The 26,014-nt window shown below is 38.8% G+C and overlaps 1 protein-coding gene across 4 annotated transcripts in view; it reads left to right on the top strand.

Moving 5' to 3' along the window:
* The window catches only part of LOC116273179 (AP-4 complex subunit epsilon-1-like), a 77,873-nt gene that overhangs the window by 32,120 nt on the left and 19,739 nt on the right, over positions 1-26,014 (top strand). For all 4 annotated transcript variants that reach the window (XM_031662148.1, XM_031662150.1, XM_031662149.1 and 1 more), the window contains 2 exons: positions 1,898-2,200; positions 11,617-11,731. In XM_031662148.1, coding sequence (XP_031518008.1) covers positions 1,898-2,200; positions 11,617-11,731 — 418 coding nt within the window. The remainder of the gene's footprint in view (positions 1-1,897; positions 2,201-11,616; positions 11,732-26,014) is intronic.

Here is a 26,014-nt window from a genome sequence, read left to right as displayed (position 1 = left end):
CTGCCTCAGCCTCCCGAGTAGCTGGGACCACAGGCGTCCGCCAACTCGCCCGGCTAGTTTTTTGTATTTTTTAGTAGAGATGGAGTTTCACCGTGTTAGCCAGGATGGTCTCGATCTCCTGACCTCGTGATCCGCCCGTCTCGGCCTCCCAAAGTGCTGGGATTACAGGCTTGAGCCACCGCGCCCGGCCTCAGAAAGATTTCATACTTCCTGAATTATCAGTTTATTAATGATTCTAAAATAAGAAAACTTGACCCCTTTGTAGGCTTTGAGACAGGTGCTTCACTTACTCATCCTGCAGCTCTCAGCCCCTCGCGGGAGGGTGAGCATGCAGGTGAGTGGGTGCGGGAGGCAGAGGGAGTGCTTTTGGGCTCTGGCAGGAGCAAAACTCTGTGTGCGCCCCATGGCAGCATCTAGTGGGGAGTACCTGCGACTCCTGAAGCCCCAGTGAGCGTGTTACACTGCTCTTTTAGCTCTGCCATCAGCAGACAGCTTAAGTGTTAACAGCTCAGTGGGCCCTTTTGTATCTGCACTCACTCCTGAGCTCTTGTCTGGTGTCCAGGAAAAATGAGGTCACATGAATGAATTGAAGGATAATAAATGCAGGGGATTTTGTTGCCGGTGAAAGTGGCTCTCAGCAGGAAGGGGAGCTGACAGGGGGACTGGGGCGGCGAAGGTAATGTTCTCCAGAAGTCCAGCCATCTCTGGCTGGATTCTTCTTTGAAGTTACGCTGTCAAGCTGTCCCTCTGAAGTAAAGCCGCTTCTCTCCGACATCCAGCTGCTTCTTCCTCTATGCTGGCTGAGTCTGGGGTCTTTATAGGCACAGGATGGGGCAGGGCAGGGCAGGGTCATGGGTGGTTTAGGAAAAGGCAATATTTGAATGGGAAAATAGGGATATGGATATAAGTTCTCACTTTGGGCCATGGTTTCGGGCTTTTTGGCTTGTGGGTGGGGCTTCACCAGGGACCACACCCTTTTCTGCCTAGAATTTCTCTGCCTCCTGTCCCTATCAGTTCTTTCACTTACAGAATTGTATGTCGCCTAAGTTAGATGTGTGACACAGATAAGCGTTTCTTTTCTTTTCTTTTCTTTTTTTTTTTTGAGATGGAGTCTTGCTGTGTTGCCCAGGCTGCAGTGCAGTGGCGTGATCCGAGCTCATTGCAACTTCTGCCTCCCAGGTTCAAGCGATTCTCCTGTCTCAGCCTTCCGAGTAGCTGAGACTATAGGCGTGTGCCACCACATCGGGCTAATTTTTTTATTTTTACTGGAGACGGGGTTTCACCATGTTGGCCAGGCTGGTTTCGAACTCCTCAGGTGATCCACCCGCCTCGGCCTCCCAGAGTGCTGGGATTACAGGCATGAGCCACCGTGCCTGGCCAATAAGTGTTTCTTAAAGTCTCTTCTGTGAACTGTCTACATCAGAATCAGCTGATGCATATTCAAATGTATATCCTTGGGGACCACAGGCATACTAAATCAGAATATCTGGGGATAAAGCCTAGAAATCTGTATTTTTATGAAACACTTTAAGTGCCTCTTACTATGTAGTAAGAACCATCATTACATGAGAATCATCATTTAAATGCTTACTGGAAAATAATAACAGGATGTGATAGTGCTTATAAAAACCAACAACCAACTCCAGAAGTTCAGAAACTTGTAAAGGTATCCTGCTTTATGTATTGTTAATGACAATGGTGGGGAAAACCATTTTGAATTATTGGTATAATTTTGAACCTAAAATATACAGTTGTATCTTTAATAATTTTTTCACCATGAGAGGATGTTTAATCTACTTTAAATTCACTCTAGCAGTAGGCACTTTGTTTAGATTTGAGTATAGTCTATTGTATAACTTGATATTTGTATATAAGTATCACTTTGTTTTATTTACAGGTATTAGGGGAATATTCCTACCTCTTAGATAAGGAAACGCCAGCGGAAGTTATAGCTAAGCTCTACAAGTTACTTATGAATGACTCTGTGTCTTCAGAAACAAAAACCTGGTTAATTGCTGCTGTGACCAAATTGACACCTCAGGCACACTCTTCTGATACAGTTGAGAGATTAATCCATGAATTTACCATATCTTTGGATACTTGTATGAGACAACATGCATTTGAATTAAAACATTTGCATGAGAATGTGGAACTTATGAAGAGCTTGCTTCCAGTTGACAGAAGTTGTGAAGACTTGGCGGTAAGACATTGGTGTTCCATCTTTTTAAAAATTGCGTTGTCATTAAATATAGAGTAATTCTTGCATTTGTGACATATCAGGAATATATCAAAATGTGGTTTCTGCAGCATTTAAGGTGAATGTTGGAGTTCTTTCTCACGTTAGTATGACGGAATCTGAGAGCTCCCAGCACTTTGGGAAGCTCAGGTGGGCGGATCACCTGAGATCAGGAGTTTGAGACTAGCCTGACCAACATGGGGAAACCCCATCTCTGCTAAAAATGCAGAATTAGCTGGGCATGGTGGTGCATGCCTGTAATCCCAGCTACTCGGGAGACTGAGGCAGGAGAATTGCTTGAACCTGGGAGGCAAAGGTTGCAGTGAGCAGAGATTGCACCATTGCACTCCAGCCTGGGCAACAAGAGTGAAACTGTATCTCAAAAAAAAAAAAAGATTCAACCTTAAAAAGGTCTTCACCAAAGCACATTATAGTCAAACTGACAAAAGTCAAAATTATAAAGAGAGATTTCTAAAAACAGCAAGAGAGAAGTATCAAGTCATACATATAAAAGTATCCCTATCAGACTAATAGTGGATATCTTAGCAGAAACCTTATTTTATAGGCAAGGAGAAAATGGGAAGATACACTCAAAGCATTGGGGAAAAAAACCCAGAAACTGCTAGACAAGTAAGTATACTATACACAGCATAAAGGAGAAATAAAGTCTTTCCCAGACGGGTAAAAACTGAGGGAATTCATCCCCACTAGACCAACCCTACAAGAAATGTTTGAGGGAGTCTGACATCTGGGAGTGAAAAGATAACTTCCAACATGAAAACACATGAAAGTATAAAACTCACTGGTAAGGCAGATACATAACTGAGAAAGAAAAAGGAATCAAATATTATCATCACACACACAAAATCCATAGAGGTAAACAGGGAAAAAGGAAGAAAGGAAAAAATGTATAAAACAGTCAACAAAATGACAGGAGTAAGTCCTCGACTATCCATAACAACCTTTAATGAAAACAATTTAAAGTCCCCAATTAAAATATATAGGCTGACTGAATAGATAACAAAACAAGATCCAGCTGTATGCTGCCTATAAGAAACTCACTCACCTGTAAAGATGAAGGGATGAATAAAAATAACCATGCAAACAGAAACCAAAAGCATGTAAGAGTAGCTAATGTTATATCAGACAAAATGGACTTGGAAAAAAATATAAAGGAGACAAGAAATGTCATTATGTAATGATGAAGGGATCAGTTCACCAAGGGCATATAACATTTGTAAATACATATGCACCCAACACTGAAGCAAATATATATAAAACAAATATTATTGAAGCTTAAGAGAGAGGTAGAACCCCATACAATCATAGTTGGAAACCTTGACACATCACTTTCAGATTAAGACACATCATCTAGACAGAAAAATCAACAAAGAAGCATCAAACTTAATTTGCATTCTAGACCAAATGGACCTAACAGATATTTACAGAACATTTTATTCAACAGCTGCAGAATACACATTCTTCTCAACACATGGAACATTCTCCAGGACAGACCATATGTTAGGCCACAAAAAAGTCTCAACAATTTGAAAAAATTCAAATCATAGCAAGTATTTTCTCAAGCTGCATATAATAAAACTAGAAATCAATAATAAGAGGTACTTTGGAAACTGAACAAATATATGAAAATCAAAACAATGTATTTCTGAGTGACGATTAGGTCAGTGAAGAAATAAGGAAATAAAAACATTTCTTGAATCTAATAAAAATGGAAATTCAAACACAACTTACCAAAACCTATGTAGTATGGCAAAAACAGTGCTAAGAGGGAAGTTTATAGCAATAAACACATGTATCACAAAAGTAGAAGGATTTCAAACAAGCAACCTTATAATGCACCTCAAGGGACTAGAAAGGAAGAAGAAACCAAAGTCAACATTAGTAGAAGGAAATAAATAGTAAAGATCAGAGCAGAAATAAAGAAAATGGAAACTTAAAAAAGATACAAAAAAAAAATCAATGAGATAAAAAGTTGGTTATTTTGAACAATAAAATTGATAAACTGCTGACTACACTAATCAAGAAAGAGAGAAGATTCAAATAAGTAAAACCAGAAACAAAAAAGTAGCCATTGCAATGGCTACCACAGAAATACAAATGATTATTAGAGATGATTATAAACAACTGTACACTAACAAACTGGAAAACCTGATGGAAACAAATAAATTCCTGGACACATCTACCATGATTGCACGAGGAAGAAATAGAAAACCTGAATGAATAGTGACATTGAATCAGTAATAGTAAGTCTCCCAACAGAGAAAAGCTTACGAGATGACTTTACAAGTGAATTCTAGCAAATTTATAAAGAAGAACTAGCACCAACTGTTCTTAAACTAGTCCAAAAAAATTGAAGAAGAGGACATTCTTCCTAACTCGTTTTATGTGGCTAGCATTACCCTGATACCAAAACTAGACAAGGACACAACAACAACAACAACAAACTATAAGCCAATATCCCAGATGAACATAGGAGCAAAAATTCTCAACAAAATACTGGAAAACTGAATCCAATAACACATCAAAAAGATAATACACTATGATCAAGTGGAATTTTCCCAGAAATGCAAGGATGGTTCAGCATACACAAATCAATAAATGTGATACTTCATATCAACAGAATGAAGGACAAAAACCATATGATCATCTCAATAGATGCAGAGAATTCATTTGGTAGAATCCAACATCCCATCATGATAAAAACTCACAGGAAATTAAGCATAGAAAAAGCATACTTAACATCATAAAGCCCATATATGACAAACCCAAAGCCCATATCACAATGAATAAGGAAAAACTGAAGGCACTTCCTCTAAGAATTGGAAAAAGGCAAGGATGCCCACTTTCATCACTCCTATTCAACATAGTACTAGAAGACCTAGCCAGAGCAATCAGGCAAAAGAAAGAAAGAAAGGGATCTAAATTGGAAAAGAGGAAGTCAAATTGTCCCTTTTTGCAGATGACATGATCTTACATATACAAAAACCTAAAGACTCCAACATAAAGTTCTTAGAACCAATAAAAGAATTCAGTAAAGATTCAGGATACAAAATCAACATACAAAAATCAGTAGCATTTCTATACACCAATGACAAACTAGCTGGAAAAAAAAAAAGTTATGCCATTTACAACAGCTACAAAAAAAAAAAAATACAATACTTGGAATAAATTTAACCAGGGAGGTGGAAGACCTGTACAAGGAAAACCTCAAAACGCTGATAAAAGAAACTGAAGAGGATAGAAACAAATGGAAATACATCTCTTGCTCATGGATCACATGAATATTGTTAAAATGCCCATATTACTCAAAGCAATCTACAGATTCAGTATACTATCAAAATACCAATGACAATCTTCAGAAATAGAAAAAACAACCCTAAAATTTGTAGAGAACCACGAGACTCTGAATAGCCAATACAATATTAAGCAAAAATAACAAAGCTGGAGGCATCACACTACCCAATTTCAAAATACACTACAAAGCTGTAGTAACCAAAACAACATGGTATTAGTATGAAAAAAAGACATACAAACCAATGGAACAGAGAGAACCCAGAAAAAAAATTCGTGTATTTATGACTAACTGATTTTCAGTCAAAGTGCCAAGAATATATACTGGGGAAATGACAGCCTCTTCAATAAATAGTGTTGAAAAGCCTTGATATCAGCATGCGGAATAATGAAACGAGATCCCTGTCTTTCACCATATAAAAAAATCAACTCAATGAATTAAATAATGTAAGATCCAAAACTATAAAACTACTAGAAGAAAACTTACAGGAAATGCTTTAGGACATTGGTTGAGGCAAAGATTTGTGGCTAAGACTTCAAAAGCACAGGCGAAAAAGGCAAAAATGGCAAATGGGACTGTATTAAGGTCAAAAGCTTATGCACAGCAAATGATACAATCAATAGAGTGAAGAAACAATCTGTAGACTAGGAAAAAATATTTACAAACAAGGGACTAATATCCAGAATATATAAGGAACTCAATTCAACAGCCAAAAAAGAAAAAAAAAATCCCTTTTAAAGGTGGGCAAAGGTCATCAACAGACATTTCATGGCCAACAGGTAAACAAAAAGATGCTAAACATCACAAATCATCAGGGAGATGTAAATCAAAACCACCATATTATCTTATTTCAGTTACAATGCCTATTATCAAGGAGACAAAAAATAACAAATGTTGCCAAGGATGCAGAAAAAAGGAAACTCATGCACTGTTAGTAGGAATGTAAGTTAAGATAGCCATTATGGAAAATAGTATGGAGAGTTTTCAAAAAAAAATTGAACTACCATAAAACCCAGCAATCCCACCCCTGAGTATTTATCCAATGGAAAGTAAATCATTATTTCAAAGGTATACCTGCACCCCCATGTTCACTGCAGTACTATTCACAATAGCCAAAATATGGAATCAACCTAAGTGTCTGCCAATGGACACATGGATAAAGAAAATGTGGTATGTATACACAACGGAATATTATTCAGCTAAGTAATATCCTAACAACATAGATGGGACTTATTTCACTATGAAGTAAAATAAGCATGGCACAGAAAGTCAAATATTACATGTTTTTATGCACAGGTGGAAGTTAAACATGTGCATCTTGGAGGTAGAGAATAAAGAAGCTCGGAAGGGTCGGGGGACAGGGAAGAAGAATGGTTGGTTAATGGTTAGTAAAACACTTAGATAAGAAGAGTAAGTTCTAGGGTTTGATAGCACAGTAGGGTGACTATAGTTAGTAATAATTGTGTATTATTTGTATGTTTCAAAATAAAGAGAAGATTTGAAATGTTCCCAACACAAATGATAAATGTTAGAGGTGATGGATATCCTAAATACTGATTTACGTATTACACATTCTATGCATGTATCAAAGTATCATATGTACGCCAGATATGTATGTCTTAAAATCGACAAATAAGAGAAATTCCTGAATTATTCTATATTAAGAGACTGTCACAGGATATAAATATCTTCACTGCAGTCTCCAAAAGAGATACTCTTCTTCCTATTTAGAATCAGTACTGGATTCAACCTGGCCAGGTTGAATCTCTTTGAGGCTCTTTTGAGCTTCCTGCATATGGATGTCTCTATCTCTTGCAAGACTTGGGAAGTCTTTAGCTATTATTTTTCAATTAGGTTTTCTGTGCCTTAGCCCATTTTGTCTTTAAACTCTCAAAATCCAAATATTTGTTTGCTTTATGTTGTCCCATATGTCACATATGCTTTCTTTATTCTGTTTCATTTATTTATTTTTGTCTGGTTTATTTCAAAGACATGTCTTCAAATTTGAGATCCTCCCTTCTCAATCTAGTCTATTGTTGAAGCTCTTGGTTATACTTTTTATTTCATTCATTGAATTCTTCAGTTCTAGGAGTTCTGTTTGTTTCTTAGAATTTTTGATGTCTACCTCTTTGTTGAATTTCTCATTCAGATCATGAATTGTTTTCTTGATTTATTTTTGTTTTGTTTTTCTGTGTTCTCTTGTATCTTTTGAGTTTCCTTAAGGTCATTATTTTGATTTTTTTTTCAAGCATTTTATAGATTTCCTTTTTTTGGGATCTGCCACTGGAGAGTTACTGTGTTCCTTTGAAGGTGTTATGTTTCTTTGCCTTACTTTTCTTGTGTCCTCACATTGACATATGTGTATCTGGCATCATAGCAGGTGGTTCTAAGTTTATGGATTCTCTTTAGTAGGGAAAGACCTCTCCCTATAGATGTGTCTGTGGTATTGGTTAACAAGGTGCTTGGGCTTTGATTCTGGATGGGCACAGTAGTATAGTTTCCAAATGATTTCTTCAACTATAATTATAATCAGTGATATCTGTGAGTTCCTCAATGGTGATATGGTTTGGATCTCCTGCCCAAATCTCACGTTGAATTGTAATCCCCAGTGTTGGAGTTAGGGCCTGGTGGGAGTTGTTTGGGTCATGAAGGCAGATACCTCATGGCTTGGTGCTATCCTCTTGATAGAGAGTGAGTTCTTGAGAGATCTGGTTATTGTAAAGTATAGCACCTCACACACACACACACACACACACACACACACACCCCGGACTCTCCCTTTGGCTCCTGCTTTCACCATGTGATGTGCTTGCTTTTGCTTTACCCTCCTCCATAAGTAAAAGCTTCCTGAGGCCTTACAGGAAGCTGAACAGATGCCAGTATCATGCTTCTTGCACAGCCTGCAGATCCATGAGCCAATGAAACCTTTTCTTTCTTTCTTTTTTTTTTTTTTTAAATAAATTACCCAGTCTCAAGTGTTTCTTTATAGCAGTGCAAGAACGGACTAATAGAATGACTTAGGCTGTGGTTGTTAGTGGAGGCTGTAGAAAGGCTTTGTTGAGGATAGAACATTAGGTGAATTGATCCTTGTGTACCACTGATAGCAGTGGTTGGCTGGGCATACTGGTTGTTAGATCCCTGGGCAGTGTGTATGAGTCCTGGCAGTGGCAGGATTGGGTGTGCCAGTCCTTGGGCCTCCAGAGGTGGCATGCACACATGCCGGTGGTGGCAACAGTGGGGTGCACACAAATTGATTTTTAGTAGCGATTCATGAATTGGGCAATATCTCATTAGCATTATTCCACACTTCCTCCTTGATTTGTATTAGCGTACTGGTTTATTATAAACTATATTGCAGAGGATACAGAGGAAGGAGGTGCATAGGGCAAGCTATGGAGGAAGGTTCTCAGAGCTTTTATACTCCCCGTGGCCATGCCACTTTTCAGGAACCTCCACATGTTTGGCTATCTTCTTTTAATCTCCTTTGAAATTCTGTGTCATTTTATTCCTCCTCTATTTGAGAATCCAAAAAAAGTGGTTTTCCCTTTTATTTTGTCTATCTATGTGTTAAAATCTTTACCATTTTGGAGCCTGATCACCCACCTTTTAGTTTCCCACCTACTTTTTGCCACCACCCCTTTTAACCTAAAGTTCTCACTTAATACTCACTCTCTTTATTTCATATCATGATCTCCCTCAGGTGTAAATTAGAAAACTTTCTTTTTTTTTTTTTTTGAGATGGGGTCTTTCTCTGCCACCCAGGCTGGAGTACAGTGGCGTGATCTCGGCTGACTGCAACCTCTGCCTCCCAGGTTCAAGTGATTCTTCTGCCTCAGCCTCCCGAGTAGCTGGGACTGCAGGTGCGCGCCACCATGCCTGGCTAATTTTTTCTGTAATTTTAGTAGAGACAGGGTGGCACCATATTGGCCAGGCTGGTCTCGAACTCCTGACCTAGTGATCCACCCACCTTGGCCTCCCAAAGTGCTGGAATTACAGATGTGAGCCACTGTGCCTGGTCTAGAAAACTTTCAAAGGTAATTAGAATTATTCAAATTAGTTGAGAAAGAGAAAAAAGGGTAATATTTCCACTAATTTTGACTCAGATTTTCATGGCTTGTATTCATTTTGAACATTTCTTCATTAGTTCTTTCAGTAGTTCCTCAAGGGCAGAGGCCTTGCTTTAGTATTTGGTGGGCATTCCAGAGATGTTTATTGAAATGATGAATGAATATGCTACACATAGTATTATACTAGGGAGTAACTACACTTCCCTTTTCCTCCAATAAAAGATAATGATGTTGACATAGCCTCATCTCAAGAATCTTTTTTTTTTTTTGAGATGAAGTTTCACTCTTGTCACCCAGGCTGGAATGCAATGGCATGATCTCGGCTCACTGCAACTTCCTCCTCCCAGGTTCAAGTGATTCTCCTGTCTCAGCCGCCCAAGTAGCTGGGATTATAGGCATCCACCACCACGCCTGGCTCATTTTTGTATTTTAGTAGAGACAGGGTTTCACCATGTTGGTCAGGCTGGTCTCGAACTCCTGACCTCAGGTGATCCGCCCACCTCAGCCACCCAGAGTGCTGGGATTACAGGCGTGAGCCACCACGCGCAGCCTAAGAATCTTATTCAAGCAAAACCTTTCCAGATTCAGAGAGTGAGGTGCCATTTTTATGTTTGATAATTATTTGCTATTCTAAATTATCTGAGCTATTTGTATATACTTGGCTAAATCAGGAGAGGCAAACTTTGCTTTCTGAGGTCATCACTGCTCTCTCCACTTGTTTATCGTTTTTGTTCATCTCCTTCTTTTCTCCTTTCCCTGTCATTCTTTCTTCATCTCTTATTTATTCATTAAAAATTATTCTCCTAACACTTTTTCTGGTAAAATTAAGTCATTTTCCATAGGTTTGTGAAAAATAATTTTCAGTTATATTAGGATATTTAAATCAAAGGCACTGTGGGAGGCTGAATAATGGCCCTTGCAAAGATGTCCATGTCTTAATCTCTGGAATTTGTGCTTGTCCTTAAACATTAAAGAGAACTTGGTAGATGTGATGAAATTAAATATTTTGTGATGGGGCAGTTATACTAGATTATGTAGCTAGGCATGATATAATCACAAAGATCCTTATAAAAGTGAAACAAGAGGTTACAGAGGAGAAGGCAAAGAAAAAACAAAAGCAGAGATTGGAATGATGTGGCCACAAGTCAAGGAATGCTGGCAGTCTCTAAAAGCTGGAAGAAACAAGAAACGGATTCCCCTGGTACATCCAGAAGGAAGCAGCCCTGCCAAAGCCTTGATTTTAGCCCCTGCAGCAGGAAACCACTACAGTTACCGTACCTCATAGTATATATGTCTGTTTCTTCTGGTGGGTTACAGTTCTGCTCAGAGTAGGAACTGTGTCTTCCTTTGTCTCAATTATAGGACCTAATAGGATGCTGTAACATATTTGATGCTCAAAAATATATTCTTCACTGCAGTGAAATTAATAGTAAGTGCAAATGATTTATATTGTTAGATTCCTAGGCAGGTGATCTGATTATAGATGTTTCGGAAAGCTAGAGAGTTGGGTAGCATTTTCATTCATTCATTCATTCATTCATTCATTCATTCATTCATTCATTCATTTTTTGAGATGGGGTCTTGTTCTGTCGCCCAGGCTGGAGTGCAGTGGCACAGTCTTGTCTCACTGCAACCTCTGCCTTCCAGGTTCAAGCAGTTCTGCTGCAGCCTACCGGGTGGTTGCTGTGCTGGGACTACAGGTGTGTGACCATACCCAGCTAATTTTTTTGTATTTTTAGTAGAGATGGGGTTTTGCCATGTTGGCAAGGCTGGTCTCAAACTCCTGGCCTCAAGTGATCTGCCCATTTTGGCCTCCCAAAGTGCTGGGATTATAGTCATGAGCCACTGTGCCTGGGTGAGGTAGCATTTTTAGAATTGAAGTTTTCATTTCTCATTTAGAATTTTTAAAAATATATATGGGCTAAAATTATTTATGTGACTGTATAATCTACTTAGGATAAATTTATTTAATTCCTAATTTTTGCTTAATTTTAATATAGGTAGATGCTTCTTTATCTTTTCTGGATGGTTTTGTGGCTGAAGGACTCAGTCAGGGTGCAGCGCCTTACAAACCTCACCATCAACGCCAGGAGGAAAAGCTTTCTCAGGAAAAAGGTAATTTTTCATGGATTTGTGTTAAGCTAGAGTGTAGGGATGTAATTTTTGATGTTATAGTCATGTAAGTAAATAAATAAAGATAATTACTTTCTATTATTCCTCTTTTAATGATTCACTTGTGATTTGTTTGCCCTGACTAGGTTTTCAGATACCCAGAGGAAAAAAAAGTTAGCCAAGAGATATTCCTGAAGGTATAGGCTGTCTATCCACAAATACCTAAGATATGGTAGTCATACTGGAATTTATTTATTTATTTTTTTGAGACAAGAGTCTTGCTCCGTCACCCAGGCTGCAGTGCAGTGGCACGATCTGGGCTCACTGCAACCTCTGCCTCCCAGGCTCAAGCGATTCTTGTGCCTTAGCCTCCCAAGTAGCTGGAATTACAGGTGGGTGCCACCACACCCAGCTAATTTTTGTATTTTTAGTAGAGATGGAGTTTCACCCTGTTGGTCAGGCTGGTTTCAAACTTCTGGCCTCAAGTGATTGTTGACCTCCCAGAGTGCTGGGATGACAGCTGTGAGCCACCGCAACTGGCCATTATACTGAAATTTTGAAGAACTTTTTTTGTTTTGAATAATATATTTATTAACATAAAGATCTTTATGGGAAACTTTTTTTTTTTTTTTTAAATTTAAACTTTTTAGTTCAAGGGTACAAGTGCATGTTTGTTACATAGGTAAACTTGTATCATGGGGGTTTATTGCTCAGCTTATTTCATCACCCAAGTATTAAGCCTAGTACCCATTAGTTTTCCTGATCCTCACCCTGCTCTCACCCTCCACCCTCTGAAAGGTCCCAGCATATGTTGTTTCCCTCTATGTGTCCATGTGTTTTCATCATGTAGCTCCCACTTTTACGTGAGAGCATGCAATATTTGGTTTTCTGTTCCTGCATTAATTTGCTAAGGATGGCCTCCAGCTCCATCCATGTCCCTGCAAAAGACATGATCTCATTCTTTTTTATGGCTATATGAAAGAACTTGAAGGTAGGAGTATCATGTTGTTCACTGTGCTGGTAGGCTGACACATATTAGTCTGAGCATATCTGTGGAAAGTTTTCAGAAAACAACCCTGGTTACTATGGACTAGTGAGTTTCATTTTTATTTTGAGCGGTCTTATATTTATTTATTTATTTTTAAATTTTATTTTCTTAATTGACAAATATAAATATTCATGGGGAATATAGTAATGTTTCAATCCATGTATAGTGTTCAGATAATAGTAATTAGCATATCCATCATCTCAAACATGTATCATTTCTTTGTGTTGGGAACATTCAATATATTTCTTCTAGTTTTTGAGACTATGTAATACTTTATTGTTAAACTATAGTAATTCTGTAGTGGTGTAGAACACTAGAACTTATTTCTTCTATCTAGCTGTAATTTTTTATCCTTTACCTTATTCTTCCCTTTCCCCCTACCCTTCCTAGCCCCTAGTATACTGTATTCTAATTTTTACTTCTATGAGATCAACTTTCTTTAGTTTCCACATATGAGAGAGAACATGTGGTGTTTAACTTTCTGTTCCTGACTTATTTCACTTAATATAATGTCCTTCGGTTTCATCCATGTTGCCATGAATGACAGGATTTCATTTGTTTTTATGACTGAATAGTATTTCACTTTGTATATATACTACATCATTTTCTTTATCCATTCATCTGTTGTTGGACACCTAGGCTGATTCCATATTAGGTTGATTCCATATCTTGGCTACTTTGAATAGCGCTCTGCAATAAACGTTGAAGTGCTAGATAATTCGTTCAATGCTGAGAGTGCAGTGTTTTGAAGCCCCCAACTATTACTGAATCAGGGTCTTTCTCTTCTTTAGGTCTAATATTTGCTTTATATATTTGGATGCTCTGGTGTCAGGTACATATATATTTTAATTGTTACATTCTTTTTATGAATTGATCCCTTTATTGTACAGTGTCTTTCTTTGTCTCCCTTTACAGCTTTTAACTTAAAATCTGTTTTGTTTGTTACTAGTATAGTGACTTCTGCTCACTTTTGGTTTTTGTTTGTTGGAATATCTTTTTCCAACCACCCACTTTCAGTCTGTGTGTCTTTAGAAGTAAGGTGAGTTTCTTGTAGGCATTGTATTGTTGAGTCTTGTTTTTTTAAAACCCAGGCAGTGATTCTATGTCTTTTAAGTGGGGGAATTTGATCCATTTACTTTCAAGGTTATTATTGATGGGTGAGGATTTGCTGCTATCATATTATTGATTGTTTTCTGGGTATTTTACATATGCTTTGTTCCTTACTTGCTCTCTTATTATTTTTGCAGTTGGGTGGTTTTCTTCAGTGACAAAGTTTGATTCCTTTCTTTTTCTTATTTGTGTATCAGTTCTACCAGTGAGTTTCATAGTTTTGAATGTTTTCATAATGGTAGTTATTGTCTTTTCACTTCCAGACTCCCTTGAGCTTATCATGTAAGGGGTGGCCTACTGCTAATGAATTTCTTGGTTTTGGTTGTCTGCGAAAGATCTTATTTCCCCTTTATTTCTGAAAGATAGCTTTGCTGGGTACGATATTCATGCTGTTTTTTCTTTTTCTTTTTTCTTTTAGTACTTTGAATATATCATCCCGTTTTCTCCTGGCCTCTAAGGTTTCTTCTGAGAAATCCAGCTGTTAGTCTAATGGGGATTCCCTTATATGTGACTTGAAGCTTTTCTCTTGCTGCTTTCAGAATTCTTTGTCTTTGACTTTTGACAATTTGACTAAAATGTGCCTCAAAAAGGACCTGCTTGGGGTTGAATCTATTTGGGATTCTTTGAGCTTCCTGGACTAGGATGTTCTCTCTTCCAAGACTTGGAAAGTTTCCTGCTATTATTTCATTAATTATTTTCTTCACATTTTCCCTTCTCTTCTCCTTCTGAAATGCCCGTAATACAACATTTATTTGCTTAATGGTGTCCCATAAATCCTGTAGGCTTTCTTAATTTTTTTTAAATTCTTTTTTCTTTTCTTTTTGTCTTCCTGTGTTATTTCAAAAGACCTGTCTTCAACTTCAGAAATTATTTTTTCTGCTTTCTAATGTGTTGTTGAAACTCTTGCATATGTATTTTATTTCATTTATTGAATTCTTCAGCTCTAGGATTTCTGTTTGGTTCTTTTTTGTGATATCTGTCTCTTTGTTGAATTTCTTGTTCAAATAATGTATAATTTTCCTGATTTCATTGAATTATCTGTCCGTATTCTTTTGCATCTCACTGAGTTTCCTTAATATTGTTATTTTAAATCCCTTTTCTGGAATTTCATATATTTCCTTATGATTGAGGGTCTGTTACTAGAAATTTATTATTTTCCTTTGGTGGTGACATGTTTCTTTTTTCATGGTTGATTTGTTCCTATGTTGATTTGTATGAATCTGGTGGAAAAGTTGACTCAAGTTTATGTAGTAGAGTTTGAAGGGAAAGACTTATTTGTATAAATGGGTTTTGGAGTATAAGTTCAGTAGGGTACTAAGGCCTTGGTGGTGGACATGTAGTGTCGTCTTCATGTAGTTTCTTTCTTTCTTTTTTTTTTTTTCTTTTTTGAGACAAGAGTCTCGCCCAGCCTGGCTGGGAGTGCAGTGGCTGATCTCAGTCACCAAGCTCCGCCTTCCCAGGTTTACGCCATTCTCCTGCTTCAGCCTCCCGAGAAGGATCTCACAGGCTGCCTCGCCATCTCGGCCTGCCAGTTTTTGGGAGACGAGTTTCACGGATGGCTCCCCATTCTGACTCCTTTGATCCGGCCAGATCCGCCTCTGTGGTCGGCTCCCAAAGTGCTGGATTACAGGTTGGAGCCACTGTGTCTCGGCCTTTTCTTTTTCTTTTTTGAGACAGAATTTGCCTGTCACCCAGGCTGGAGCACAGTGGCATGATCTCTGCCTCACTGCAACCTCTGGCCTCCCAGCCCACCTCCCATCCTAGCCTCAGTAGGCTGGACTACAGGCACACGCTTCACATGCTCACACTTTTTAGTATTTGTAGAGAGGACAGGGTTTCACCTTGCTACTTGTATTGGTCTCAAGCTTCCTGACCTCTCCCCTTAGGCGATCCACCTGCCTCAGCCCAAAGGTGCTGGGATTACAGGTGTGACACTGGGGCCTGGCCATGCAGTTTTTTAGCCAGAATCTGTCACGGGTATTCAAAGGAGTTTCTCAGTGGCCCAGGCTGAGTTTGTGGTGATGGTGGTGTGGCTTTGCCAAGGGCAGGCTTCCCAGGCTGTTTTCAAGTCATGGATATGTGCATGTACACAGTGAGTCAACCAACTTGGGTTCTGGCTTACTGAGGTTGGGGCCATGGAGCTGTTACCCTGACTGGGAAGCATGGGCATGTAGTTGCCTAGCCAGCCTGGGGACACGTCTGCCAAGAGTAGCCTAAGGGGCTCTTTCTTAGGCTTGTGATGTGGGTGCAAGGCTGTTTGGCCGGCCTTGGAGATGGGGGACATGTCTTCTGAGGGTAGCCCTATGGGGATGTTTCTCTCACACAGGACATAGCTGCATGGCTGTGAGTAGTCTAATATTTCTTAAGTGTATTAGAATTCTTCATTCAACAAAATATCTGATGATTTAAGTTAGAAACAGTTAATAAAGGAAAGAGTAACTTTGTACTTAAGAAATGCAGCCTGTTAGGAAAATACATCTGTCTTGATTTTGGTAAAGGGGAAATCATTGAGTTATTTGGATGGTAGAAGGGAAGTATGCATATGAATAAAGGGAGATCAGTGAATAAATATATTATCTGTTTATGAGTTCAGAATGTCAATACTGAAAAATTCAGTGCTGAAAGGTTTTTCTTTTTTTTTCCTATTTGTCCTTTAATGATTTTGTTGAGTACTTACTCTCCAGGCTGTGTGCTAGGCATATTGAGTTAAGACAACAACTAAACTGTTGATCCTAGAAAGAGACCAAAAAGTTATGAACATTATTAATAGGCTTGTGTTCTCTTTCTCCAGAAGCATTTGCTCTTTTTTGCCTTTTATCTTTTTAAATTTTTTTGTTATTTTATTTTTTTGTGGTTAAGAACCTTAACTGGAGGTCTCCCCTCTTAGCGAATTTTTAAGTGTATAATATGTTATGATTGACTATAGATACAATGTTGTATAGCAGATCTCTAGCACTTATTCATCTTGTTTAACTAAAACTTCATGCCCATTGATTGGTAAGTCCCCATTTTTCTCTCCCCTTAGCCTCTGGCAGCCACCATTCCATTCCTCAATTCTATGAATTTGACTTTTAGGTACCTTATAAAAGTAGACCCATGCAATATTTTTCTGTGCCTTACTTATTTCACTTAGCATAATATTCTTAGGTTTCATCCCTGTTGTTTTATGGTGCAGAATTCCGTTGTATATGTGTATGACATCTTCTTTATCCATTCACCTACTGATGAACATTTAAGTTGTTTTCACATCTTGGCTATTGTGAATAGTGCTGCAGTGAACATGGGAGTGCTTTATTTGGGATAAATACCCATCCAGAAGTGAGATTGTTGGAGCATATAGTAGTTGTATTTTTATTTATTTATTTATTTAGAGACAGAATCTTGCTCTATCACCTAGGCTGGAGTGCAGTGGTGCAGTCTCAGCTCACTGCAACCTCTGCCTCCTGGGTTCAAGCGATTCTCCTGCCTCAGCATCCTGGGTAGCTGGGACTACAAGCATGAGCCACCACACCCGGCTAATTTTTGTATTTTTTGTAAAGACGGGGTTTTGCCATGTTGGGCAGACTGGTCTCGAACTTCTGACTTCAAGTGATCCACCTGTCTTGGCCTCCCAAAGCGCTAGGGTTACAGGTATGAGCCACTGTGCCCGGCCAATTTTTTATTTTATTTTATTTTATTTTATTTTACTATTTTTTTTGAGACAGTGTCTCATTCTGTCACCTACGCTGGAGTGCAGTAGAATGATCGTAGTTCACTGTAGCCGTGAACTCCTGGGCTCAAGTGATCCTACTGCCTCAGCTTCCTGCGTATCTAGGATTCCAGGTGCATGCCATCATGCCTGGTTAATTTTTATTTTTTTGTAGAGACATAGTCTCCCTAATGTTGCCCAGGCTGGTCTCAAACTCCTGAGCTCAAGTGATCCTCCTACCTTGACGTTGCAAAGCACTGGGATTATAGGCATGAGCCACTGTGTACTGCCTGTATTTTTATTTTTTTGAGGAACCTCCATACTGCTTTCCACAGTGGCTGCACCATTTTGCATTCCCATCAACAACGGGTAAGAGTTCTAACTTCTTCACATCCTTACTGACACATGGTATATTTTCTTTTCTTTGATAATCACCATCCTGACAGGTACAAGGTGATGCCTTATTATGGTTTCAGTTTTGTATTTTCTTGCTAATAGTAACATTGAGCATTTTTTCATATACCTGTTGGCCATGTGTATGTCTTCTTTAGAGAAATATTTATTTAAATTATTGACCTATTTGTGATCAGGTTATTAGTTAAAAAAAAAAAAAAAAAAACTATTGAGTCATAGGATTAACATATTTTGGAGGTTAACCCTTACCAGAAATGTGGTTTACAAATACTTTCTTCTATTCCATAGGTTGCCTTTTCACTCTGTTGAGTGTTTTCTTTGCTATGCAGAAGGTTTTTTATTTGATGTATTGCCACTTGTTTATTTTTGTTATTGTTACCTGTACTTTTGGTGTCACATCCATGAAATTATTGTAAAGACCAGTGTCATAAAGCAGCTTTTCCAGCTGGGCACGGTGGCTCACGCCTGTAATCCCAGCACTTTGGGAGGCTGAGGTGGGCGGATCACCTGAGGTTGGGAGTTCGAGACCAGCCAGACCAACATGGAGAAACCCCATCTCTACTGAAAATACAAAATTAGCCGGGCGTGGTGGTGCATACCTGTAATCCCAGCTACCTGAGAGGCTGAGTCAGGAGAATTGCTTGAACCCAGGAGGTGGAGGTTGCGGTGAACTGAGATTGTACCATTGCACTCCAGCCTGGGCAACAAGAGCGAAACTTCGTCTCAAAAAAAGAAGAAAAAAGCAACTTTTCTCTGATGTTTCTTTCTTATGAGTTTTACAGTTTTGGGTCTTAGAGTTAGGTCCTTAATTCATTTTGAGTTGATTTTTATGTATGGTGTAAGATAAAGGTTCCATTTTATTGTTTTGCACGTGAATATTTGGTTTTCCCAATGTTGTTTGTTGAGAAGACTGTCCTTTCTCTGTATTCTGGGTGTCCTTGTTCAAAATTAGTTGGCCATACACGCTTGGTGTTATTTCTGGGCTCTCTGTTCTGTGTCTGTCTGTCTTTATGCCAGTACTATGCTGTTTTGATTATTATAGGTTTGTAAATATATTTTGAAATTGGTAAGTGTGATGCCTTCAGCTTTGCTCTTTTTTCTCAAGATTAATTTGGTTTTCATGGTCTTTTGTGGTTCTTCATTGGTGAATTCTACCAAACACTTAATGAATTAACACTGGGGCTGGGCACAGTGGCTCATGCCTGTAGTCCCAGCAATTTGGGGGGCCATGGTGGGAGGATCGCTTGAAGCCAGGAGTTTGAGACCAGTCTGGACAACATAACTTGACCCCATCTTTACAAAAGAGACACACACAGAGAGAGTTCTTTTCAACCTCTTCCAAAAATTTAAAGAGGAGAGAATATTTCTAAACTTATTTTATGAGACCAGCCTTACCCTGATACCAAAGCCGGACAGAGCCACCACAAAAAAAAAAAAAAAAAAAAAAAAAAAGAAAACTGCAGGCCAATATCCCTAATGAATATAGGCAAAATACTAGGAAACTGAACTCAAGAAAAGGATAGTACACCATGATCAAGTGGGATTTATCCCAGGGGTCCAAGGATGGTTCAACATCTGAAAATAAATTAATGTGATATCATGTTAACAGAATAAAGGATAAAAACCACACACTTCTCAGTAAAAGCAGAAAAAGTGTTTGACAAATTGAACACCCTTTCATGATTAAAAAGAAACTCGATAAACTAAGAATAGAAGGCAGTATTTCAATATAATAAAGGCCATATATGATAAACCCACAGCTAACATCATAGCATGGTAGAATGAAAAACCAGAAGCTTTTCCTGAGATCAGGAGCAAAGCAAGGATGCCCACTTGTCTCTTTTGTAGTCAGCACAGTACTGGAAATGTTAGCCAGAGCAATGAAGAAAAAGAAGAGAGGTATTCAGATTGGAAAGGAAAATTGTTCCTCTTTGCAGATAATATGGTTTTATTTATAGAAAACCCTAAATTAGACTCCATTAAAAAACTGTTAGAAGTAATAAGTGAATTCTGGAAAGTTGCAGGATGCAAAGTCAACATGCAAAAATTATTTGCATTTTTGTGCACTAACAACAAACCATTTGACAAGGATATTAGGAAGACAGCCCAACTTATGACAACACCAAAAGGAGCAAAATACCTAATACTAAACTTAAGCAAGTGAGAAAGTTGTGTTTAATGAAAACCACTGAACATTAATGAAAGAAATCAAACAAAGCACAAATAAATGGAAACACATCCTGTGTTCATGGATTGGAAAGCATGTATTCTGTGCAATCCCTTTCTTTTAAGGCTTTTTATATGTTATTTAGCACAGTGATAACTAATGTACTATAAAATTAAACTCTTTCAAAGTGTAATTAGTTTCCTCTCATTAACTTTATATATTAATAGAATATACTGGGGGCAAAAGTAAACTTTTGAATTATAATTGCCTAACCTGTGGCTATACTGCATATAAAAGCCTTGTGACATCCAGGGGCCTAGAGTGAAAAGCTCCTGGGTTTCCACAGTGGGAAGTATGATTCAGTTGTCATATTTCCTTATTTTCAGGTATCTGGGGGCCACCAGTTGCCATTACTGAAGTCAAGGGTTGGATAGGGAAGGGAAGATACAGTAGGGAGACTCTTTCCTGGCACTGCCTATTTTCTTTCTTAAAATAAGCTAAATTGCCGACACAAATACAAGAGCCCTGGAATTCCCCAAGCTTATGCAGTCCTTTGCCAAGTACATTTTTTCCCATAGAACCATCATTATAAACGGGATTAAGCTCTCAAACTAGATTCTCCCTCTCTCCTCCCAAATCTATGTGCTTCAAAAGTCCTTTAAAGCAAAATTGAAATTTCAGTAGACTGTTAAGAAAAGGAAATTGGTTTTGGACAAGATATAGCAAGTATTTAATAAATACTTGTAGAAGAAATTATAAAATTATATATCTTAGAATTGGGATTGGCTATAAGACAAAATAAAGAGTAGGGGGAAGTAGGTATTTTATACATAAAGAGTTAATTCTTGAATCTTTTAATTATCAATCTATTGTGGTACTAATCTTTTTTTTTTTTTTTTTTTTAGACAGAGTCTCTCTCTGTTGCCCAGGCTGGAATGCAGTGTTGCAATCTTTTGGCTCGCTGCAAAAAAAAAAGAATTGCTCTCGGGTTCAAGTGATTCTTGTGCCTCAACTTGTGCCTCAACTAAGTAGCTGAGACAACTGGTACATGCCACCACACCCAGCTATTTTTGTATTTTTAGTAGAGATGGCGTTTCATCTGTTGCCTAGGCTGATCTCAAATTCCTGACCTTAAGCGATCCGCCCTCTTCCACCTCCCAAAATTCTGGGATTACAGGTGCAAACCACCATGCCAGCCTGTTCTGATACTAATCTTATTTCAGATTTCTATAATCATTTGCAGAGAGTAGTAGTTAAATATTACTTTAATAAATGATACTTTGATCTTTTAGTTAGAAAAATGAATAAACTTCAGGAAAATATCATGGGATACTAAGAATTAGCAAAAATAGGTGAGATGGTGGGGAACAAACTTTCTTACAAGTTCCCATCAAAAAAAGCATTTCAGAATCAGTGTGGATTATTCTATTAAAATGTTAATAAAATGTGTTATAACTCCAGCACTAGATAACCAGAAATAATAAGGGGAAACAGTATTTACTAATTGGCTTTTAGAAAGCCATGTCAAAGTAAGGTTGCTAGTCTCTCAAAAAATAAAATAACAATAATCAGATAATTAAAGTTAATTATTTAAAAAAGTTTAAAAATTATTAATAATAGCTGAGAATGGTTAGAGAAATATACCCAAGTTGTCGAGGTATAAAAGAATTGCAGTACAAAGTATGATAAATGAGTGTGCATATAATTGAGGCCTCTAAAGTATTAATAGTAAGGGATACAAATAGGTTAAATGTTGAATTATTCACTTATGCCCAGGATAGTTTATACTTTATTATGTCTTACCTAGAGTACTTCAGTGGCTCCCAACTCCAAGGACTCTCTGCCTCCAGCTCATGTTTTCTCTTCTGGTGAATTGCCCTCATTCTTCATCTGGCTAAATTCTACATATTCACTAAGTTGCAAGTCAGCCATCTTCTTCCTTCCCTTGGCTCTTTCTGTATACCATTTTTCTCCTTCTGTTCCACATATGTGCGTGAGCTCTTGCACATGTAGTTAACACTTCAGCATCTTTAGTCCTTTTAGGCATTATCACTGTATGGGTCTTGGGGAGTTTTCACTGAAGAATGAAAATAATGTGGTTTGAACTTTATTTTCAACCTTGAGCCTTTCCAGCCCGTCCTTAGATGACAATCTTAATGCTTTTGACTCGGAATTAATATTTTTTTCTGCTTGCTCTCCAAATACTGTTCCTTTCCATGTCTTTTTTATTCTCTCTACTTTCAAACTTTGTACCTCTAATTTTGAGCTTCTTTCTGCTTTTTGGTTTAAACTCTTTACCTTCAATGTGCATAGAAAACATTTCTTGAGGTATTCACTGTTACTGGAAGTGTTAATGCAGTGGCTAGATGACTCACTGTCACAGATGCTATTAAAAAGATACCACTGTTGGATGGTAAGTGCAAAGGTTTGAATGTGTTTGTCAAAACCCATATTTAGATTTAATTGCCATTGGGATGGTATTCAGAGGTTGGACTGTAAAGAGGTGATCAGGCCATGAGGAATCTGCCTTCATGAATTGATTAATGTCATTATCATGAGAGTGGGTTGTTATAAAAGCGAGTTTGGCCCTCTCTTGCTCTCATGCTCTCTTGCCTTTCTGTCTTCTTCCTGATGCAGCATGAAGGCTCTTGCCAAATGCTGATGCCATGCTGTTAGATAGCCCAGCCTCAAGAACAATGAGCCAAATAAATTTCTTTTTCTTTTCTTTTTTTGTTTTTTTTGAGACAGAGTCTCACTCTGTCACCCAAGCTGGAGTGCAGTGGCATGATCTCGACTCACTGCAACCTCTGCATCCCAGGTTCAAGCAATTCTCCTGCCTCAGCCTCCCGAGTAGCTGAGATTAGAGGTGTCCACCACCATTCCTGGCTAATTTTTGTATTTTTAGTAGAGGCAGGGTTTCACCATGTTGGCCAGGCTGGGCTTGAACTGCTGACCCCAAATAATCCACCCACCTTGGCCTCCCAAAGTGCTGGAATTACCGCCCGGCCATAAATTTCTGTTCATTATAAATTACCCATTCTGTGGTATTCTGTTATAGCAACATAAAATGGATTATGACAGAAAATTGGTCCTGAGAAGTGAGGCTGTTGGCTATTAAAAATATCTGAAAATGTGGAAATGGCTTTGAAACTGGGTAATGAGTAGAGCAGAAGAATTTAAAGGAGCAGGCTAGGAAAATTTTAGATTGCCATAAACATAATATTAAGGGCACTTCTGATGTGGGCTGAGAAGAAGAGGAGAGCTGTAGGGAAAATCTGAAAGTTAGAGATTAAGTGTTCATGATCAGAATGTTGTTAGAAATATGGGCTTCACTGTCTCTTAATATCTAAGTTACTTAAGTGTACTTAAATTCTAGGTTCATTAAGTGTATGGGATCCCAGACAGGAAAGAGGAATATATCTTATTGGAAACTGGAGTAAAACCATCTTTCTTATAAAGTGGCAGAAGTCTTGGATGAATTATGTCTCTTCATGCCTGAGGGCTTTATGGAAGACAGAATTTAAGAGCGATGAACTAGGATATCTGGTGGAAGAAACTTCTATGCAAAATATTGAAGGAGCTGTGTCTACTTCTAACTGCATGCAGTAAGATATGAGAGAAAATAAATGACTTAAAGATGGAATTTATAACTAAACAGAAGCATAATAGAAAGATGGAAAATTTTCAGCCTGGCCATGTAAAGAATGAGAAAATGTGTTTGGGAGACCAGGTCAAGGATCTGGTCAGGTGATAGAAATGATCATCAAGACACTGGGAGAGTAACACTAAAGGCATTTCAGAGATCTCAGAGGTTGCCTTTCTCTTCACAGGCTCAAGCTCTGGGAGTGCAGAATGCTTTCGGGGGATGACCAGGGTGCCCTTCATGGGCTTGCTGCCCAGAGCTTCCTCAAGTCTCTGCTCCCGGCATTCTGGTACAGCATTCCATGGTTGCTCCAACCATTCATGTGGGCCCAGGTGTGGCTTCACCTGCTGTTCCAGAAGATTCAAGCCATAAACCTTGGTGGCATATGTGGTGCTAATTCTGTAGGTGCCCAATGTGCAAGAGCCGTGGGTTCATGGCGTCCTCCACCTAGATTTCAAAAGATGTTGTGGACTCCCTGGGGCTTAGGCAGAGACTTGTCATGGGTGTGAAGCCATCACAGAAAGTCCCTGCTAGGGCAATGCCGAGCAGAAAGACAGGATCAGAGCCATCACAGAGAGTCCCACCAGGGCAGTGCCTAGTGGACCCTTAGGAGTGGGGTCACTCCTGAGACCCCAGAACTGATGCTACTAGTTTGCAGCATCAGCTTGGGAGAGTTGCAGGTGTGAGACTCCAATCCCCTGAGAGCTGCTTGGTGGACTGAGCCCCGAAGTCATAGGACTTTATCATAGGTGTGGGGCTGCCTAAGGCCTTGAGTGTCCAACTCCTGCCCCAATGTTCCCAAAAGGTGGGACGTGGAGTTGAGATGATAATTCTGGAGCAATAAGACTTAATGTTCATTCCTCTGTTGGGTTTTGGACTTATTTGAGACCACTTACCCCTTTCTTCTGGCCTATTCCTCCCTTTTGGAATGGGAATATCTGCTTTATGCCTGCCCTACTATTGTATTTTGGAAGCATATAACTTGTTAATTTCGCAGCCCCACAGCTGGAGAGAAATTTGCTTTTAGTCTCACCCATATCCGATTTAGATGTCTCTGGACTTTGGAGTTAATGCTGGAATGAGTTAAGGCTTTTGAGACTATTGTAATGGAATGAATATATTTTGTATCATAAGGACATGATATTGGTGGGGCAGGAGCAGAATGCTGTGGTTTGAATGTGTACTCCAAAGTTCATGTGTTGGAAACAATCCCCAGTGAAACAGTGTTGGGAGGTGAGACCCAATAAGAGGTGATAGGTCACGAGGGCTCTGCCCTTACGATTGAATTAATATCATTATCATGGGAGTGAGTCATTAAAAAAGTGAGTTCGGGCCAGATGCGGTGAGCACCTGTAATCCCAGCACTTTGGGAGCCTGAGGCGGGCGGATCTCCTGAGGTCGGGAGTTCGAGACCAGCCTGACCAACATGGAGAAACCCCGTCTCTACTAAAAATACAAAATTAGCTGGGCATGGTGGCACATGCCTGTAATCCCAGCTACTCAGGAGACTGAGGCAGGAGAATCACTTGAACCCGGGAGGTGGAGGTTGTGGTGAGCCGAGATCGTGCCATTGCACTCCAGCCTGGGCAACAAGAGCGAAACTCCATCTCAAAAAAAAAAAAAGAAAAAGAAAGAAAAGAAAAAGACTAGGCTAGTTTGGCCCTCTCTTGCTCTTGCGCTGTCTTGCCCCTCTGCTTTCCTTCCACCATGGGACGATGCAGCATGAAGGCCCTTACCAGATGCCAGTGCCATGCCCTTGGACTTCTCAGTTTCTGGAACTATAAGCCAAGTAAATTTCGGTTCATCATAAATCACCTGTTCTGTTGCATTGTCTTATAGCAACATAAAACAGACTATGATTAAGTTAGATGATTAAACAACTTAAAATGAGAGGATATTCTACTTGGAAAGGACCTTAAAGAGATTTAGATAAGCGGTTTCCAAACATGATTATGAATCAGAACCACAAAGAGTTTTTAAAAAATGAGACTTATTTTGAGCCCTACTCCTATTCCATCTATATCAGAATCTCTCTGAGCTTGGCTGTATGTATAAAAAGGTCCTTGGGAGATTCAGTGAAGTAAGCTTGAGTCTCATTATCAGATCAGCATTTGGAAACTGTTGACGTAGTTTGAATTATTCACTTTACAGATGAAGAAATGAAGATCTAGTTCACATGCCTCGTTAACAGCAAAGATATGTCCAGAACACAGTTC

This window comes from Papio anubis, unplaced genomic scaffold (assembly GCF_008728515.1).
Source record: "Papio anubis isolate 15944 unplaced genomic scaffold, Panubis1.0 scaffold44, whole genome shotgun sequence".
Classification (NCBI taxonomy): domain Eukaryota; kingdom Metazoa; phylum Chordata; class Mammalia; order Primates; family Cercopithecidae; genus Papio; species Papio anubis.
Note: the sequence above shows the minus strand (reverse complement) of the source record. Positions and strands in the feature narration are given on the sequence as shown.